The 20401-nt window shown below is 39.5% G+C and overlaps 3 protein-coding genes across 3 annotated transcripts; 1 reads left to right on the top strand and 2 right to left on the bottom strand.

Annotated features, from left to right (window-relative positions):
- Positions 1-138: 138 nt before the first annotated feature.
- Positions 139-2652, bottom strand: LOC132164081 (exocyst complex component EXO70B1). The gene has a single exon (XM_059574497.1). The coding sequence runs from the start codon at positions 2318-2320 to the stop codon at positions 437-439; it is 1884 nt and encodes a 627-aa protein (XP_059430480.1). The 5' UTR covers positions 2321-2652; the 3' UTR covers positions 139-436.
- Positions 2653-8782: 6130 nt separating this feature from the next.
- On the top strand, positions 8783-9874 carry LOC132163368 (PRA1 family protein B3-like). Its single transcript, XM_059573631.1, has one exon. It carries the CDS (start codon positions 9035-9037, stop codon positions 9695-9697), a length of 663 nt encoding a protein of 220 aa, XP_059429614.1. The 5' UTR covers positions 8783-9034; the 3' UTR covers positions 9698-9874.
- Positions 9875-10319: 445 nt separating this feature from the next.
- On the bottom strand, positions 10320-17229 carry LOC132163367 (sorting nexin 2B-like). Its single transcript, XM_059573630.1, has 5 exons — positions 15814-17229; positions 14500-14709; positions 14008-14268; positions 12331-12417; positions 10320-10543 (listed from the first exon to the last, which is right to left on the bottom strand). Exons 1-5 carry the CDS (start codon positions 16909-16911, stop codon positions 10463-10465), a joined length of 1737 nt encoding a protein of 578 aa, XP_059429613.1. The 5' UTR covers positions 16912-17229; the 3' UTR covers positions 10320-10462.
- Positions 17230-20401: the final 3172 nt, after the last annotated feature.

Raw genomic sequence — 20401 nt, 5'->3', positions numbered from 1 at the left:
TTAAACAATAAATAACCCAAATCTAAAAAGCAAGATCCATCATGGAAGAATTCTTAATCAGATTTAAAACAACTTTCTCACAAAACATATACTAATTTCCTGATATGGTAAGATCAGAAACAATTTTAAGCATCCAACTAAGTAAGGAATCGAATCCAATATAGTAATTCAAACAGCAATTTTCCAAATCTAATAGCATCCAGCAAGTGTTTAAACTGACTTTTCCAATCAGAGCAGTATCCGATATACAATTTAGAACACTTACTTATCAAAAAAACACACTGACTTTTCCATTCATGATTTTCATTCACTAATGATACTACAAACTTCTAGTACAGGGCCAGAAATCATTCAAACTGCATTTTTTAAAACATAAAGATTCGTAAAAATTTATACATACATACAACAACTATCAACTATCGGCAGCATCTTACCTTCACTTCCGGTGGCCGGCAAATCCAGCATTTCCCTGAAACAGGCCATTAATCCGAGCCTCGATTTCCTCCGCACCATACTTAATATGCCTCTCCACATGCTTCCCCAAGTCTGGAACATTTCGCAACCTTCCAATGAAGTTCCGGTAAGCCGGCAACAAGAGCTTCATTATCGATATCCTCAAGTCCTCCCTCATCTGATCATTGTAAGCTACCCAACTAGATTGAGCCTCACAAATCTCCTCAAAGCATGTGTTGAACAACTTAATCTTGTCTTTCATGGTTTTTGCAGCAACATTAGGAGCTAACGAGTTATTGTCTAGCTTCAACACTGCTAGAACCTTATTCCACGAGCTTCTCTGGAAACTCGCATGCCATTGCCGGATTCTTGCGGTGTGTTTTCGAATCCAATCCTCACCTAAGAGTGAGGCAAGCTCGCTATCCTTGACCTTTTGGCCTATATACCTCCCATTGTTCATCATGAAAACAGAGGACAAAGCAGGGTCCTTGTAAATCTTCGCCTTCGCCTCCAAGTTACTCTCAAATAGCTCCATAATCCAAGCCATCTGAACCGACAATGACGTCGATGATCCTCCTCGATCATCGCCAAGCTTCAAAGGCGGAACCACATTCTCGTCGAAAACTTGCTCGAGAGATTGGCGCGATCGGCAGGCGGCTCGGAGATAATTCATCACATAGCGGGTCATCGGGTGGAGCCCGCCGCCAGGAACCGGAGCTTTCGCGGGGTCCCGACGGATCAGATTCTCCAATTCCATCAAAATGCCTCTGATCGCTTCTCCTAACCTCTTCCAAATCGTTACAGCTTCGTTCCTAAGAACCAAACAGTACTGATCCGAGAACACAGCATCGAACTCGGGAATTAGGTCTCTTAGAGCCTCGAACACGTCAAGAACTTTGAACAGCCGCTCCGGCGACCGGCTCCCGATGGAGACGGCATCGGCAAAATTCAGGAGCTGAATCGTCGATCCTCGACAGACCTCCATGAAGGAGAGGTCGGCGGCGGAGGAGAGGCCGAAGAAGACGCGGTCGCAGAGGCGGCGCTCGCTGGGGAAGAGGATCCGGAGCGCGACGTTCGATGCCTTGACCCACCGTTCGATCTCCTCCTCGAGGTCCGACCATGGCATCTTGAGGACCTCATCATTGCTCAGCTTCTGTAACCCTAGCCTGGACAGGCTCTCCTCCAGGAACTCGCGCCTGCAGTTGCTGTACACGTGCGAGCACTCCTTGCCGAACCCCGCGGCCACCATGCGCTTCGCTATCTCGTGGAGATCGTTGATCGTGCCGGAGGGAAGCGCGTCGATCACGACGTCGTAATCGGTAACTGGCTGTGCTACGGGGATTTCGTGGTCCTCTCCTTCTTCGTCTTCGTCCTCCGAGTCGAAGGAGAGATTTCCCACTGACTCGCGACTCAGCTCATACGACTCGCCACCGCGCTCCATCAAGGACCTGAACTCCTCCTCGACGCGGAACATAGCCTGCTGCATCAGATCCTCTGCGCGTGCTAGCAACGCGCCAACGGTCTTGTCCCTGGCCATGGGGCTCCACTCCCTGATAGTAGCGATCAACTCATCAACGGCGTCGAGGAAGGCCGCGGAATCGGCAGAGTCCGCCCAGATCGGGCTGTCGGCCGCCACGAACTGGGAGATCTGACGGTCCAGCGACTTGAGACTGTGGTCAAGCGCGGCGCAGCCTCTGGGATCGTCCTCGTCAACCCCGTTCTTCTCGGAGAGCTTTTCGCGAGAAAACCTGCCGTCGAAGTTGGAGAAGATCTGCAAAATATCGTCCGCCATGGTCTCGTTGTGGCCCAGCGTCTTCGCAATGTGCCTCGCCACAGCCAATAGTTTCTCCTCACCGTTCTCAGCCATAATTAACTAATTACTAGTAAATTAAGGATTAAGGTTGCGAAAATTCGAGGAATTGTATGAGACTAGGGATTTGAAAATGCGGCATTCGAGGAATGGAGGAGGAAGAGGAATAGACTTCAAAGGATTGAGGAGATTGAGAAGCGGGAGAGACTAGAGAGGGGGACATGTTGATAGTGATATGACGGAAAAGTCCTTGGAAAACGCGGTTGCAGTTGTGGGTGATAAAAGAAAAGTAAACGCGGATAAAGTAGGAAAAGGGTCGTGGTGGGAGGAACGAAAGAGAAAGATGAAGACCAGGCGAAAGAAGAAGATACACAGTCAGCAATACAGGCGTTAAAGTGGGAGTGGCAGTTCTTGGTAATTCTTTTCATTGAGGACTTCTTGGGGATGGAGAAACGGACGAAATTTGGTAACAGTAGCGGGAATTTTGAAGGAAGACCAAGTCAAGTGCAGTGGGCCTAAGTCCATTATTTGGGCCCGATTCTTTTTCTTTTTGTTGAAATTCTCTTTAGAATTTTAAAACAGAAATAAAAGGTAAAATAAAATAGCATCTGTGTGTACTTAGAATAGTTATTTTCTCATGATCTATGAAAACTGATAAGTGTTATAAAAAATTGAGATGTTTAATATTTCTCATGAAAATTATTATTTTATTTTACATTCTTTTATTTTTTAATAAAATAGTCATTTTATTTGTGTGGTTTTACAATAAGACAAATTGTTCTAGATACCGACCAATCCAACGTGACGTGCATAACTGTCAATTTTTATGGAATGATGGAATAGGACAGGAACGATTTTTAAATTTTTAAGACAAGGTCAAATGTAAACGACGTGTCAATCAAGACATTTGGTATCAACTGAATATTCAGTGCTTGATGTATGTTTCAAGGCTGGTGCTAAAAGCCTTACTAAAATAGTGTTTCTCCTGAGACATTGGCCCATATATCAACATAAGGGTGGGCCGACTGTCTTTTGTTTTAGGATTAAATATCTTATTCTCCTTAGGTTAGTTTTTTTCTCTTAAGATTTATCTTTTATTATAAGAGTTTACATAAAGACAAAAATGATATATCTATTTATATGTTGTTAGAATACTTAACGGAAATGATATATCTATTTATATATCAATTAAATTTTGACATCTGTCATAAGTGTCAAATTATTAGTTATGACTAGATATGCACCCGTGCCACCTAATTAAAAAAACCCATCCGAATTCTAACAACTCTTGAATTAAAACAACCCTTGAATTAAAACAACCACAACCCATTCCAATTCCTTCAACGCCAGATGACGAACCCATTTGAACCCAAACCTTAGGCTCCGGCGACGAACCCAACCCAACCACAGTCTCCAGCCAAGAATCCCACTCTCCGGCGACGAAACTTCCTCCCCAATCCACCGTTCTTCCATGGCCAAATCACCAAACCAATCCCACAGTTCTTCCACTGCCAAATCAAGAAAACAACCCGCAATTTGAATGTGAATTCTGAATTTGAATATGATTGCTTTTTTTAGAGAATGTGAATTCATTATTAGTTTGTGTTTTTTAGCTTCAATCTGAGAACACAATCTTCAACAAGCACAGTTGGGTTTGTTTGTTGTAAGTATGAGATCTGTAAGAATTTGTTTGCTATAAGTGTGAGATCTACAAATTCTTGCAGAAACCTAGACGGAGGCTCATATGAGATTTTGCCATTTTCAGACTTCATTCGTTTTTCTCACAATTGTTTAAGTGTAAGATGATCTGCATATTCTTATAGTATCCCTGCAATCCACTGGGGGGGGGGGGGGGGGGGGGGGTTCAAACCTATATCAAAATTTAAAATTCTAGTGTTATGTTTCCTTGTGGGTTGGTTTCTTGATTTGGCCGTAGAAGAACGGTGGGTTGGGGAGAAAGCTTCGTCGCCAAAGAGTGGGGTTCTTGGCCAGAGATTGTGGTTGGGTTGGGTTCGTCGCCGAAGCCTAGGGTTTGGGTTCATCATCTAGCGTTGAAGGAATTCGAATGAGCTGTGGTTGTGTTGAGAATAAAATTGTATATTGAATCACACAAAATAATGTACACAATGAGCATATATATATATATATATATATATATATATATGCTAATAATACAGACAATATATGTACACAACCAATGTGGGACAACATCGCCAGAGAGTGGGGTTCGTGGCCAGAGATTGTGGTTGGGTTGGGTTCGTCGCCGAAGCCTAGGGTTTGGGTTCATCATCTGGCGTTGAAGGAATTCGAATGGGTTGTGATTGTGTTGAGAATAAGATTGTATTTTGAATCATACAAAATAATGTACAGAATGAGCCTATATATATATATAGGCTAATAATACAGACAATTTATGTACACAACCAATGTGGGACAACATTGCCAGAGAGTGGGGTTCGTGGCCAGAGATTGTGGTTGGGTTGGGTTCGTCGCCGAAGCCTAGGGTTTGGGTTCATCATCTGGCGTTGAAGGAATTCGAATGGGTTGTGGTTGTATTAAGAATAAGGTTGTATATTGAATCACACAAAATAATGTACAGAATGAGCCTATATATATATAGGCTAATAATACAGACAATATATGTACACAACCAATATGGGACAACATCACATATAATCTAACAGCCCCTTTTCAAGCTCAAGGTGGAGTGCGAGAGACCAACTTGAGTTTGGACACAAGATCACGAAAACGCCCTGGAGGATGTGACTTTGTAAAGATGTCTGCGAGCTAATCACGGGACGTGGTGGAATGAAGATGTAGTGAGCCTTGAAGAAGATGATGACGGAAAAAATGACAATCAATCTTAATATGTTTGGTCCATTCATGAAAAACATCATTATGAACAATTTGAATAGCACTCTTGTTGTCACAATATACAGGAGTAGCAGAAGAAAGAGAGACACCCATATCCTGTAACAGCCATCACAACTAAAGAAGCTAAGAGGTAGTGTCAGTTAGAGCACGATATTCCGCCTCAGTGCTAGATCGAGTAACAACAGTTTGTTTTTTACTTCGCCAAGAAATAAAAGATGTGCCAAGTAGGAAACAGTAACCAGTGGTAGAACGACGATCTGTTGGATCACCCACCCAATCAGCATTGGTATAAGTACGCAGCTGAAGAGGAGACTGAGAGGAGAAATAAAGCTCATAAAATAATGTCCCCTTCAGGTGGCGAAGGATGCGAAGGACAGTTAAAAAATGAGTGAATCGAGGAGCAGCCATAAATTAACTAACCTGATAGACAACATACGAGATATCAGGCCGAGTGACAGTAAGGTAGGCAAGACTACCAACTAAATGCTAATATAAGGTAAAATCACAAAAAGGCTCGCCATTATGAGGAATGAGACGAGTATTGAGCTCAGTCGGTGTGTCGACAGTTTTACTATCCGTGAGATTGGCCCGGGAAAGCAGATCAGAGATATACTTGGCCTGTGTCAAATAATAACCATCAGAAGAAGAGAAAATCTCAGGACCAAAAAAATAGCTGAGAGGGCCAAGATCTTTCATCTCAAAGTGCTGACTAAGAAACTGTTTAAGTTCCTGAATACCAATAGTATCATCTCCAGTAATACATATAGTAGAAGAAGTATGGTGTCCCGGTTTGTGCAGCAAATAAACAAGGCTGAATCATAAGAGCTGATGGAGTATCCAAGGCTAGAGACAGTGGAGCTAAAATTGGCAAACCATGCTCGATGAGCCTGCTTAAGTCCATATAGAGCATGACGGAGACGACAAACCTTGTTTGTAGGATGAGATAATCTAGGAGGTAGTTGCATATAGACTTTTTCACTTAAATCACCATTAAGGAAGGCATTTTTGACATCCATTTGACAAAGTGACCACTGTTGAGAGGCTACAACAGCCAGCAGAGCACGCACAGAAGAGAGGCAAGCAACTGAAGCAAAAGTCTCCTTATAATCGACATCGTACTTTTGAGTAAAACATCTGGCAACAAGTCGAGCCTTGTACCTATCAACAATACCATCGGAACAAGTCTTGGATGGTTGAGATCTCTTCGGATCTGGACTCGTAGGTGTCTGATCTGTTGTTTGGAGTGGAGCGTGTAGCTCCAGCAAGGGCAGTGGCAGTAGGTGGAGGCGCAGACAGAAACTGGAGGAGGCGCGTGGCAGGGCGTTGGAGGGCCGATGGTGACGGATCTTCCACAGATCTATAGATTTGTGCCTCGCAAGCATGAATCTAGGATAAATTTTCCCATATGAGGTTGCGATGAATGCATGAAAGAGATTTTGAGTGGATGCCAGCTTGGTGGCGAGTGAACGATCGAAAAAGGAAGATCGCCGAAGGGAGTGCCAGGAAACGTCAAAGACGTTTATTAAAGGCTACAGAAAATGACTTTTAACACCATGTTGAGAATAAGATTGTATATTGAATCACACAAAATAATGTACAAAATGAGCCTATATATATAGGCTAATAATACAAATAATATATGTACACAACCAATGTGAGACAACACCACATATAATCTAACAGGTTGTTTTAATTCAAGGGTTGTTTTAATACCTTTTTAAAAAAAACAAAACCCAGTCTTTTTAATTTGTTACCTGGGGTTTTTTGTATTTTAAATTAGGTGGCAAAGGTGCATATCTAATCATAACTGATTATTTGGCACTTATGACAGGTATTGAAATTTAATTGGGCCACATGTCAGTGACGTGGATTTCCGTTAAGTCTTCTAACGGCAGATGGATGGAGATATCATCTCCGTCTTTATGCAAACCACATGTATCTCTTGTAATAAAAAGTAAACCCTAAGGAGGAAAAAATAAAAAGAGTTTAAACCCTAAGAGCATTCCCAGCAGACTCCCTATAAGGGAGTCTGTTCCCTATGTTTAGGGAATATGTCTAAAAAATCGTAAAAAACGTCCCACAGCAGATTCCTTATATGATTCCCTAAACTAGCAGCTGCTACAGTTGAACCCCAAACATTGGGTTCAACTGTAGCGATCCAAAGGCTTATTAAATTGAAAATAAACTCTTTCTCTCTCCTGTCAGCCCAACTCTGAACGCATCATCTTTCTCTTTCCTGTCAAGACGCCATCCCTCTCTGAAGACAACCTCTTGCTGCAAAAACTCCATCTTCTTCAACCTCTCAACTTTCATCCATGTTCGACACAAGGTACAGAGGAGACCGAAAAGAGAGAACGTTCGAGATTGAGAGAGAATGGTGAGCGCTTTGTTCAAGCCGAGAGAGAGAGACTGAAAAACGATGGTTAAGCCACCGTCGTCGTGCAGTGGGCAGCACCTGGGCAAAGTTGCCCTCTTCCAGCGAGATGAAAAATCGATAAAAAAAAAAAAAAAAAACAGGAACCCAGAAACCCAGAAGACCCAACAGAAACCCAGACCGATCAAACCAAACTTCAAGGTTCTCATATATGCTCACCAAACTTCACCATTCAAGGAGATCGAGAGAGTGAGGCAGAGAGTGAGATGGAGATGAGTGAGGCAGAGAGGGAAAATGGTGCGGCTGGAAGGGAAAGAAAAGAAAGAAGAAGACGGAGATGAGATGAGAGAGAGAAATCATATATGCTCACCAAACTTCACAATTTAAGGAGATCGAGAGAGTGAGGCAGAGAGTGAGATGGAGATGAGTGAGGCAAAGAGGGAAAAAGGAAAGAAGAAGACGGAGATGAGATGAGAGAGAGAAAGAAAGAAATGTTAAATTAAAGGAATAAAATATAAAAAATGTAAAATAAAAATAATAATATTTTAATGATATAGGGAAGCATTAAGAGAAGCTATTAGGGTGCAAATTGACATAGAAAAGTAAAAAGTAGTTTGGATTCTTAAACTTAGAGAAGATGACCGGGTAGCTACTGGGAATGCTCTAAGGGGGGATAAGGTATTTAACCCTTTGTTTTAACCCATAAACTTATGAACTAATTTGTAACGGGTAATACTACATATTATATCATTATTTCATCTTTATTTTATTGGACTAATGTGATGGTGTCAATCAATTATTATTTAAAAATATATATATAGCAAATTAACAATATTACATCAGCCCAAAAGCAAATGTATTGCTATGTAACATGTAACATTTCTCATTTTTAATCGGTCAAAATGATTGAGAAAGGGTATTCACATTCCAATATTTAAGATCATGATCCTCTACAATTAGACTGCCCGAATAAAAGACCTACCCACGACAAAGGCTCCAACGTTGCTTGTGTAAATGTGTCACAATCTCAAACGATTGTCTCCTTGCTCCGACAAGGGTCCACTTTCTTAGTTTCATTTCCTTGCTCCTTCCTCCCTGTGCCGAGAAAGATAGGAGATCTAAATCCCAAACAATATAACTGATTCTTAAAATATTAACTACTATTTTAATTAAATTATTTAAATTATTTTTCTAAATATAACAAACATTAAAATGATAAAATATAATCTATTTAATTAAGGAAAAGAGAATGTAGTAGCGAAGCAATGTCGGCTGTTACGATGCTTCGCACGATATTACTCGCCGTTCTTTTCGTCCCTCAGGCCTCAACCCAGTGGTCAGTGACGAGGCAAGCTAAGGAATCTTTAAGATTTCAATCGCTCAAATCGTAAACTCAATCACCACCGTCCACCCTCACATCACGGGTTTCAAATCTCCAAACCTCCTTTCTCCACCGTTTCTTTACAAGCACCATAATATATACTTCGCCGCAGTGTTGTCCCACCAAAGTCCCACTCTCAAAAATGGCCTCTCCTCCCACGCTCCCGATCTCGAACCCCCAAACAACCGGCGAATCTCAACAGTCCACCACCACAACACCAACGCCGTTTCTCAGAGTCCGATCCTTCCTCACGCGCCTCTTCGGCTACACCCGCCGCGCGCTCTCCAACCGCCGCCCCTGGACCGAGCTCGTCGACCGCACCGCTTTCTCCAGACCGGACACGCTCTCGGAAGCCGCTTCGCGAGTGCGCAAGAACTTCTCCTACTTCCGCGTCAACTACCTGACCTTACTCGCGCTCGTACTCGCGGTATCGCTCCTCTACCACCCCTTCACCCTCATCCTCCTCCTATCCCTCCTCGCCGCGTGGCTCTTCCTCTACGCTTTCCGACCGTCGGATCAACCCCTCGTGATCCTGGGCCGCACGTTCTCCGATGGCGAAACCCTGATAGGGTTGATGTTGCTCACCGTGATCGTGGTCTTTCTAACGAGCGTGGGCTCGCTGCTCATATCGGCAGGGATGGTGGGGCTGGCGATCGTGGCCGTACACGGTGCATTTAGGGTTCCTGAAGACCTATTTCTTGACGAACAAGACCCATCGGGTTCTTCTGGGCTCTTCTCGTACATTGGTGGTGTCGCTTCGTCAGCCGCTGCAGCAGCCGGTCCCGCTGTGATCTCGCGTGTCTGAACAACGCCTTTTGTATCGAACCGGATCGGATCAGATCAGATCAGATCTAGACGCAGCATTTAACCTTATGTCTTTCAATTTCCTCGGCAATTTTGGTCGGTTATGTTTCTCTTCTTCTTCCTTTTGTTAAAGAGGAAAATTATTATCGAATACAAATTCTATTTTTTCTTTGGGCAAGCCGCAAGTGTATTGAAAGGATATTCAAATTTATAAATAAAAATGTTTTATTAGAAATTTAGAATGTTTTCGACTACTCAGGCCACAGTTTTTTAAGAGAGAAAATCATACAAAAACAGACAAATATCCCTCACAGCAGCCCAAAACAGATAATAACCCAAAAAAAAATGTGGAATTGGAATCCCTAAAATTGCTAGAAATTCAGGCAGCCGGAGTTGTAACGTCCACTTGTCTCGGACAGATGAACTCGAAACTCTTGACTGTCCGGAGCAGGCTGCTTGAATGTAACAGTAATCTAATTTCAAGAATCCTCAATGTTATCCTAATATCTCTCCCGGCCATCCCAACATCGCCAACTCAAGAAATCAACCAGGTAACAGGCGATTTACAACTTGAAAATCTAGGTTTTAAGGCGTGTAACATCCTTTCTAACAGAAACAAGAAGTTAAATTTTTTAAAACTACCAAGTGCTCTCTTCCCTTTATTGCTATGAACGTAATGCTATTTCCTGAAAGAGAACATCAATTAAATATAAAAGAAAAGAGAAGTGAAGAAGCTGAAGAAGATTCGAATTTACAGCCGCATAGTTCAAGAGCTCTCTTTTGCATAACCGCTAGTCTCCTCCACAACCTTTGTCCACACGTTGGCAATTTTCTCGTTGTATCCGACCTGTAAAATAAAATTCACGATGAAGCCTTTATGCATAAGAAGGTGGGAGGATCACAGATCTTAAATGGAAATAGTAGCTAGCATATTGAAAGAGAGAATTGCATGTGTGAAGCCACTGGAAGCATTAGAGAACACGCATTTTTTTTTTTAACTAATAGATTAACACTTTCATTAGAAGGAACAACTTTACAAACCACCCTCAGCAGACAATGATTCAGAACGGATCGAAATCCTCTGTTATTAGATTGCCCGGGGCAGGTAAATCTCACAACCCCTCTCTTAGAGTGTGTTTGGCATTACAATTTCATGGACAAAAAGTTCAATTTTAAACCAAATCAATGAATTGTTTGGAATTGCGATTTAAAAATGTAGAAAATCTATGTTTTCAAATCGCAAGGAGGTGTTTTTTTAAAAGCGCACAATTTTAAAAGACTAAACTGTGATAATGCGATTTTAAAAGCTAAATGCTTAATTGCGTTTTCAAAAATCATCTTTTTAAATAGCACTTTTTGAAATAGCAAATCCAAACAGACCCTTTGGCTGCTCAAATTTCGGTACAATCTGATAACGAAAATCTTTATCCCTATCAGTGAGTTCCGATTAGGTGCAGCAGTCTGGTTCGTTCACTTTATGAATTAATGAAAATCTGAGCATCAATTCAAATGCCATCTAAGAAACTGATTATATTTTGAGCAGCAGTCCACTTCCAAGCAAGATGAGATCAATATAAATAGCTTGATACCCCGCTCACCTAGATAGACCATTGTGCCCCAGAAAACCAGACAGGTAAGTAACAATTATATCCTAGTGGAATACAAGTTAAAAAAAACAAACAAACAAACAAAAAAACAAACAAACAAACAAATCATGAGCATAAATAATTTGTGCAGGAAATTTCCATTCGATACTCCTAAATGTGAATCAACTTTTGCCTGCCCTAGACCCCAGCAAGTTCCAGCCCAATATGCACACGCAGAGAATGTTACAAGCGTGCATATAATCACAATCTCTCACTTTAGTGTATCCGCATCCCATGCCCAGTCAGTCACCCACACATATACAATCTAGCTTAGACTCAACTCCGAATTTCTTTAAAACTATATGAGAAGTATCTATCTTCGCAATTACCTGTTATTCAATCCCTATAAAACAGAATCTTTAGTGGAAATTCTACAGAGAAATCTGCTTGCTAAAGCATTTATATTTCCAAGGAAAGTTCATCAACATGCTCCCTCAATTAAAAGCTACACCCAAATACTAAAGTGTCCAACTGTGAAGCAATGCACGGGCTTCGCATCCCAAGGCACCATTTGTTGAGCTCTCATTTGGACGGCATTTGATCGAAAAGATCCAGAAAATTAAACCATAGACGAAAGCTATCTTCTTGACAATTAACAGAGCATCCCTTACAAACAACAAAGTTCTTGTGATTTACTCAACTGCCCAAGTTTAATGAGAAACTAAAAGTATCAACAAGTCTCTGGACGAGTAACCTGGTTACTAGCTATGAAATTAATATTTTTCAAGAAAAGTGATCAAATGAATAGAGAAAGAGAAAAATAGACACACACACATTGTTTGTCCAAAAACTGGCTTGAATTTCTCTCAACTAGAGCCTATCATCTTTGTGCCTAAGCAACCCAGATGAACTCAAGTAAGAACCGTACTAGTCCAAATAGTGAAGCATTAAAGAGGAAAGATAGAAATAATGGCTATGGTTAAAGAGGCAATATGTTTCCAGATAGCTCATACATCCTATATGGACAGAAGAGAGCAATTAAATTTACCTGATTGAGCACAAACCCCTTCATCATATTCAATAAGTCAGCCTTTCTCTCTCTGTCCAACCTTTCAAGTTCAGTCCTGTTGTTTTCCTGCATTTATATAACCATTAAGGTGGTAATTAATGCGTTTAATCAACAATGGAGAACATGAATTTGCTCCATTCCAATACCGTGTCAATCAAAATAGTAAGGCAACACCATGTAGAGATTTAGAACACATTTGGCAAAAGAATATCCAATATAAACCAAAATAGAAGAGAACTTTTAGGACGCTACTGAATTGAAAAGCAAATATGCCAATAAAGTGAGCAATGGATTCAGAAAAAGACAAAAAAGTCACAAACAAAGGTACGATAAAGAGTCCCTATTGCATAATTTCGTAATCACATGACTTTTAAAAGATCCATAATTACATGTTCTTTCATATTTGGAATTTGATGACCAAGTGAAGTTATAGTAACAAGATATAGCAGCAAAATATATCGCAGTGCATGTCAAGGTACGAGCACTGAAGTAGTTGCTGGAGCTCTCAAGAGTCACAAAGAACTCAAGGCTTCCAGAACCAAACTTTTTCATCTTGAAGACAAACTAATGACTTAAATCTAGGAAGAACTAATAAAAATCAATCTTGGCACAACTCACACCTTGCTAGAACAGGATGCAATACCGCCAGGCCTTCAGCTTAGATGCCTTGTTTGCTTGCCACAGCTTGAAAATCTTAATGGATGTAGTTTACAAGACTAAACAGTAACCTTATGCAAGGGCAATTAGCTCAAATCTGGCTGCACTTTACATTATTGCCCGAGTGATAACAATGCAAAAGATGGGAAACTAAGTACTTACTAAGTTGAAAATAACAAGAAAAAGCGGATGATAACTTGGGAAATTGAGGTACAGTATAGAGACACCACAATAATTGTCTGAAATAGATACAAGGATTGTTCCACTCGCCTAGCTTCTTGATTGTAATTTTCAACAACTTTATACTGGCAACTCAATGTTCAAAGCAAAACCATTGCACAACATGAGTGCCCCATTAATAAACCTAAGTGACCCAGCATAGTGGACAGTATTCCTACCACTTTTTGCCTGAATATGTGATGGTTATATGACATCAATGATTGATACGCACATCTTTTGCACTGACCACGTAGCTACAAATCAATTGAGAGCACCTGATGGATGATCTAGTGAAAGTAGCATAAATAGCCCTCCTTATCCAATTAGCCATATGTTACATTACTCCCAACATTAGCATTGAAGGAATGTCTCCACAACTCTCACCTACTCATCCACTAGCACAAAGTAACCTACTCTAATGAAAGAGAACTTGCTACATATGGGATATCATATTTGTCAACAGCCACTAATAAAAAGGATAAAATAAGCAACCAAGTCACCAAGTTATAGCCGTATTTTTTAAGATGTGCTTCCACTTTCCACAAGACTGATGCTGGGCTTACCCAAGAACAGTAAGAAATCATCACAGTTCAGTTTCCCCTTGTTAGAAACAGGAAATATTAAATTAAAGTTGTTGATTACATTAGAATTCAAAACTTCACATCAGAAGGCCTAACATGATAAGTGGAATGCACAGAACAGGAATCAAAATGAACATATTCTTAAGTTCCACAAAATTCAAAGAGACTTGCCACAATCCAGATATGTTGAAAATGATACCTTGATCCGCTCGTATTCTCTAACCGCAACATTTTTAGCATCCTCAGTGACTCTTATTGTTTCTTTTAGCTCCTCTGTCTTGCGAATCCTTGATTTGTCAGCACCAAATATTTTAGATGATGCAGCTTCAAGTTTTTCAGCCCTTGATTGCAATGAAGATAACTCTGATAAAAGAGTCTGCACTGTCAGTAAAGCACTTGAGCGATCTGAGAATGCACTGTGGACAGCTAACATTAGCCCTAGATGGTCGTGAAGCGTATCCTGCAATACATACAAAACAAAATATCATTAAAACAGTGGAATACTTCCTATAGAGCAAAAAGACCTTTATACAAAAATGTTCAAAAGTCCTCTAAAAGTCATAGATGACTTAGACTTGGTGCAAGCACAAGGACCAGCTTCCCATACAATTGGCAATCTTTTCATTAGAATAACATATAAGGACAATTCAATATTTCAAAGCATATCTATCACAAAGGTTCTGAAATTTACCAAATGCTTGACAGTTTGAGCATTTAACTCCCGATAGAATCTACTTGCTTTGACAGCAGCAGTTGCAAAACCTTTTATCTCATTGGCCCGCACTTTTTGAGAGTCGAACACCACCTCATCATTCTCAAATTTCGTCAGCTTAATAAATGCTAGCCCTAATTCACCCATTGTTTCTCCCATTTCTTGCTGAGCCTTGACAAGTGATTCGGCCTAACATATTCACAACATGAGAAAACAACCTAATAATTACTTATATAGAAATAAATTGGGCATGCATATATCATACTTGCATATTTTCGCAACCCATGTAAATACTTGCATAAATGGCACATACTATCCTATGTGGAGATTGTGACATGACTTGGTCCATCAAGTCATGACTTTGTGGGCCCCAGTGTTTGTGTGTTTGTGCTTTCAATCTCCACGTAGGAGAACTCATATAACACCCCGGTCCTATATTAGAAATATGAGTAGCCCACATAAAATGGATGGTTTATAAAAACATTAGTCACGAGTGCTAAGTCTCACATTACTTACTTACTAGGTGAAATTGGGCTTTATAAGTGATTCTAGAGAAGCTCCAAATTAATTAATCCTTTTAGGGTGATAGTGCAGATGTGGCTAGCACTTTTCTCTGAGTCGTCACAACTCTTGACTGACTTTTCTTCATATATAATAGGGGTATTTTCGAGATATGAAGAGAGAGAGAGCCTCATGCAACAAAAGAGTAAAAAACAAAAGCTTGAGGGAGCCACACAATTTCAGGTGCCATAAAAACTCTCTGCGAGAAGTTTTTTCTTCCGTCAAAATTCTCTTTTTATATTAGAATGAGATTTGGATGTATTGAAGTTTGTTTTACTAGTTTCTTTACTACTATGTGCATTCCATCATTTGATAGTGAAATTTTTTCCAAGTCATCTCCTTCTATGGATGTATGCTTGTTAAGTCAAACCATGTAAATTTTAGAGTTCTATGTGATTGGCTTATTTCATTTTATTCTTTTATGCTTCTTTGCAATCCAAAAAATTAATTTGTCACCTCGAGAGGACTTTAATTTATCTTTAATTCATAGTATCTCAATAAACCGTACACTAAGATTGTAAAATATGAACTGTTTACTAAAAAAATCGGTAGTAAAGCTCTAAAGGACCCTAATCCCACTTACATATATCTTTTCCCAAAAGGTATCAATACTATCATACTAAATCAAACCAAGAGTAACTCTAGTAGATATATGCATATATAAATTCTAATGTGTGTATATGAATAGATTTCAATGCTAAAATCCAAGAATGAGCTTAAGATGAATATAACCTGCTGAGAAGCATTGGTGAGTTGTTGCTCGAGTTCATTCATCCTCTCTTTCTTTTCCAAAAACTCCTTATCTTCCTCGACCACAGGCGGTCTCGACCCTCCCCAATCATTGGCCATCGACTGCTTCAACTCCTTGAACAGCCTTAACAAGTCCCTTCCTCCCTTCGCAGGCTGCACCACCTCATGCGGTGCCACCACCGAGCTGCTCTCCCCTAGTAATTGCCTCGGCAGATTCACCGCCCCGTCCAGCATCCTCGATGCCACATCGGTCGTTGTCGGCAGCGGCAGCTTCCCCTGGACCTGCAGGAACACCCTCAGCTCGTCGCTCCGCTTGATCACCGGGTGCGCCGCGAGCCTCCGCAGGTACTTCTCCAATGCCACCCTCCTCTGCTCCACGAATTCCTGCTTATGCATCACCTGGCTCTCCACCACGCTCTTGTCCGGCCTAGGCGGAATGAAGAGCCCTCTGTACGACTCGGCCAGCCGATCCGATAACGTCACCACGTCCCGGAACCGCCTCCGAACACTGAATTCGGGTCCTCCGAACTCTGGCACATTCGTTCTCGTCGTGATCAGGTACGTCACGTACGTACCGCCGCCCGGCACGATTGAATTTGAAGCCTCCTGCTCTTTTTGCGGATTCGACACCGTGATTTTGATGTAATCCGAGCTCGACGCCAACGACGAAGAGGACGAGGAACCCAGCGATCTCGAAAATCTCCCGGAATTGTCCGAATTCCGGCTAGGGCTCTCGACGCCGTTAACGTCCCCGAAGTGATCCCCGTCGAACGGACTGAAGATCACGTCGGCATAAGCCGGCGGCTCGATGTAGGAGCTCTCCCTCTGACCGCTAGGGTTTCGGATATCCCGGTACGGAGGGGGAGAGAGCAGGGGATCGGATTCGGCGGGGGTCACGAGGATCGACGGCGAGAGAGGGTGATGCGTTTCGGAGATCGCCGACGACGACATGGCGCTTCGGTAATTCGAGTACGACGATTTGGTGTCGTTTAACGGGTCGTCGATCACGAGATTTTCCATTTCTTCCTTGGACGCGTAGAGACGCCCCTCTTCGAATCCCTCGGTCTCCGAGCCCATCATTTTAAGCAAATAAACAAACAAAACCAAAAAACTGAAGCGCTCACGGTGTTTGATTTATTTTGGTTGAAGACATTAGATTGGGAGTAGGGCGAACTGAAGAGCCATGTGGGGTGGTGGAGGCTAACGTGCGCCGGGGGTGAGAGAGAGGTGCGCACCAGAGGCTAGCTTGGGAGACAGACGATGAAGAAAGCGCCGCACGTGGGTTTGGATGCAGATTAGTGAGAGACAGGAAGAGCTGAAACAGATGAACGATGGGTGGGGTTTGGAGTTGGCGTTGGACCCTGGGATTTTTATTTTAGCGGCTCTTGTAACTGTGAGTCTTCGTGGCCTTTGTTAGTTGGATAAATTGAGGTAGTTTGTTTATTTAAAGACTGTTTAATCCTTTTGTTTTCTCTTGTGGCACGTTTCCCGCACGTTCATCTTTTGTGCAAGTTTGGTTTATCATTTCCAATTGACGTCAAAAAAAAAAAAAATTCCAACTGACGTGTCGATTTTTTTTCCTTATCAGAAGTAAATTGTTTCGCCGAGTTCCAAATAACTTTTTAGGTAAAAAAAAGTGGTTGAAAACTATACGAAGTAAACGAAAAATATAATTAGGCCTCTGACGTGTCTTTCGTGTAAGCATCGATAATATTATGACATATATATTTACAATAAAAAATAAAAACACACACATATATATATATATATGGGCAGGAAGAACACGGGCGTGCATGATTAGTATCACCAGCGTGCATGACTGTTCATGCACGCCAAGCTTTTTTTTTTTTTTCAAATAATTATAATAATAAATATTTTATTATTATAAAATATCAAATCACCCTAGCGTGTATCACGCCGGGCATGATGTTTAACATCACCCTATCTATATATATATATTTACACGAAAAAAACTCAACAACAAATATATAGTATAAATTATAAAAAAAATAATAATAAAATTAAAAAAAAAAATATGTGAAGGTTGGTGTGCTTTCCTTCTTATTGAAAGGGCAAAGTTTGTTATTGAAAGGACAGAATTTTATTTCAATACTCGAACAGTATATTTTATCTAATTTATCAAACTTATATGTATGTTTTAGAGTATGTAATTCTCACTATCACTTGCATTTATAATAAAAAGCATGTAAAATTTACATGTATTTATTAAAAATGCATTTTAATTATTAGTTTAATAGACTTCCTTCAACGCAAGAGAAAAACTTTATTCTTAAGAAATCATTTTATCGTATAGAATAAAATAGAGAAAAATGTTAAAAAACCTTTCAAACTAACCAGAGGCCGAACTAGACATTTAAGGGTGGAGGACAAAATTTTAAGAAGTAACAATTTAGGGGTAAAAATTTAATTTTGGAAGGACATTTCATACAAATATTTTAAATTTTAGGTGTAAAATTTAAAATTTTAAGGGTAATTTTAAAATTTTAGGGGACTAACAAGGACCTACACAATTCCGCCCCTGCAGAACTAGTATTAGTTATCTTGGGGACGACATGGATGTGAGTGATGATAATAATGAGGAGGTGAACTTTTGAGCCATTTGACCAACAAGAGTAGTTTAGCTTTATGAGATTGCTTATTATCAACACAACTCATTTGTTTATGTTCTTAGGGGGGAAAAAAAAGGGAAAAAAAAAAAGAAGAAAGAATTAAGTTGGATGATTTTCAATGACTGAAAAAAATAAAAAATAAAAAAATTGTTGGCAGGCAACAACACATGTTATAGTCTTTAGAAGAAGAAAAAAAAGGTAAGGAATTAAAGTAGATACAGTCTTATTACAAATTAATTTACCAAACTCCGAAAAATGTTCCATCTCAACCAAAACATAATAAAGGAATTCAAATGTGAATCAACCATCAAATAAGGATAAAGCTACTCCACATATAGATGACGATCATATCATCTACATTCAAAATGTAAATGTTTAAATTCAAGTTTGTAGTGTTATTTCTTTATAAACAAAACATTTGTTTTATGTACAACTCCTACCTCACATGTGTTGAAGGTAGGGAAGTCAAGTTACAACGCTCATTATATTTTGTTATTCTTTAGACTATAACTTGAGAAATAAAATTAATTCCTTAAATTTGAAGAAGTAAATTTTAAAATTTAAGATATAAAATATAAAATATTGAATGCCTAACCTATCATTCATTTAAAATTCTCTCTCATAACCCTTTTTTTAACATTAATTGAAAGACGTATCAATTTCAAATAAATTGGATAAATATCTAGATGAAAAAAAAAGTTTGGGGGGACGAATGTTAAATGTTAATCCGCCCCTGAAATTAACCGTTGTTGGCGATATAGCTCCACAATGTTCAGAAGATACTAAAGTAACCCATCAAATTACTAAAATATGTTAAAAATGCCACTTTTTTTTTTTAATTTTTTTTTTAATTTTTTATATTCCTATAATACCCATATTCTTTTAAAAATTAAATAAAAAAATAACAAACTAAACTATTTTTTAAACAAAAAAGGAAAAAAAAAAACCCAGCAAATAAATGCAAAATATATATTTTTTGGAATAAATAAAAAACTAGTCACTGTAATTGGTTTAAATTACAAATCGGGCATGCAGTAGGGGTGTGTATAGGGGGAATCGGTGATGGTAGGAGGATTTCCGACTACCATCCCGATGTTCTTGGTGAAGTCGGTAATTTCACCAACTTCATCCCGAACAACTTATGTTTTGTCCATTACCGTAATCGGTGAATCGGTGACAATCAGGAATAAGTTAAAGAGAGAGATCTAATTGCTTTGTTACCAATGAGAAAAAAACAGCTTTGTTGTGGGCTTTTTTATATTTTTTCCAATAAAATATAAAATGTTGGGTTTTTTTCATCACTATGTTCACCTTGGCCCATTTGACAATAATTCACAAAGTGATTATAAATGGGCCAACAAATCTATTTAATAAGCCCTTAATTATCATAGAAGGAAATTGAAAATCTTTTCTATTTTTTTTTGTTGGCAAAATATATTAAGTACATACACTTTAAAATATTTTAGGCTGCTCATGAGCTAGTTAAGAGAGCTTTGCGTCATGTAGAAGAACAAGTTTTGTTGATGGAAGAACAATTTCCAAACATAGAGAAATAACACAAAAAGACAATATTACTATTTTTATCTTTTAGTTTATTATGTTTTCTCTCATTCTTAAATCAATCATTTCTTATATTCACATTGTTAAATAGATTTAGATAGATTTTTCTTGCATATTACTACTAAAGGACATACATTTATTTTAAAAGAGATTAAAGGAATTTTAATATAGTCTATAAAATTACCTTGTATTATATTAAAAAAGCACGTGAAAATTAAAATAGTAAATTTTATAGATTAAATCAAAGGAAATTTTTAAGATCCAATTTTCAAACATAGTTTAGCAATTTAAAACAAGGCAATTGAGGTTGAGAGAGATTAGAGAGAGGTGTACCAAAACCAAATGACAAACTTAGGATCTGGTTATTTCGGGTCAGGTGT

This window comes from Corylus avellana, chromosome ca10 (assembly GCF_901000735.1).
Source record: "Corylus avellana chromosome ca10, CavTom2PMs-1.0".
NCBI lineage: Eukaryota > Viridiplantae > Streptophyta > Magnoliopsida > Fagales > Betulaceae > Corylus > Corylus avellana.
This window is presented reverse-complemented; position numbering and strand designations above follow the sequence as displayed.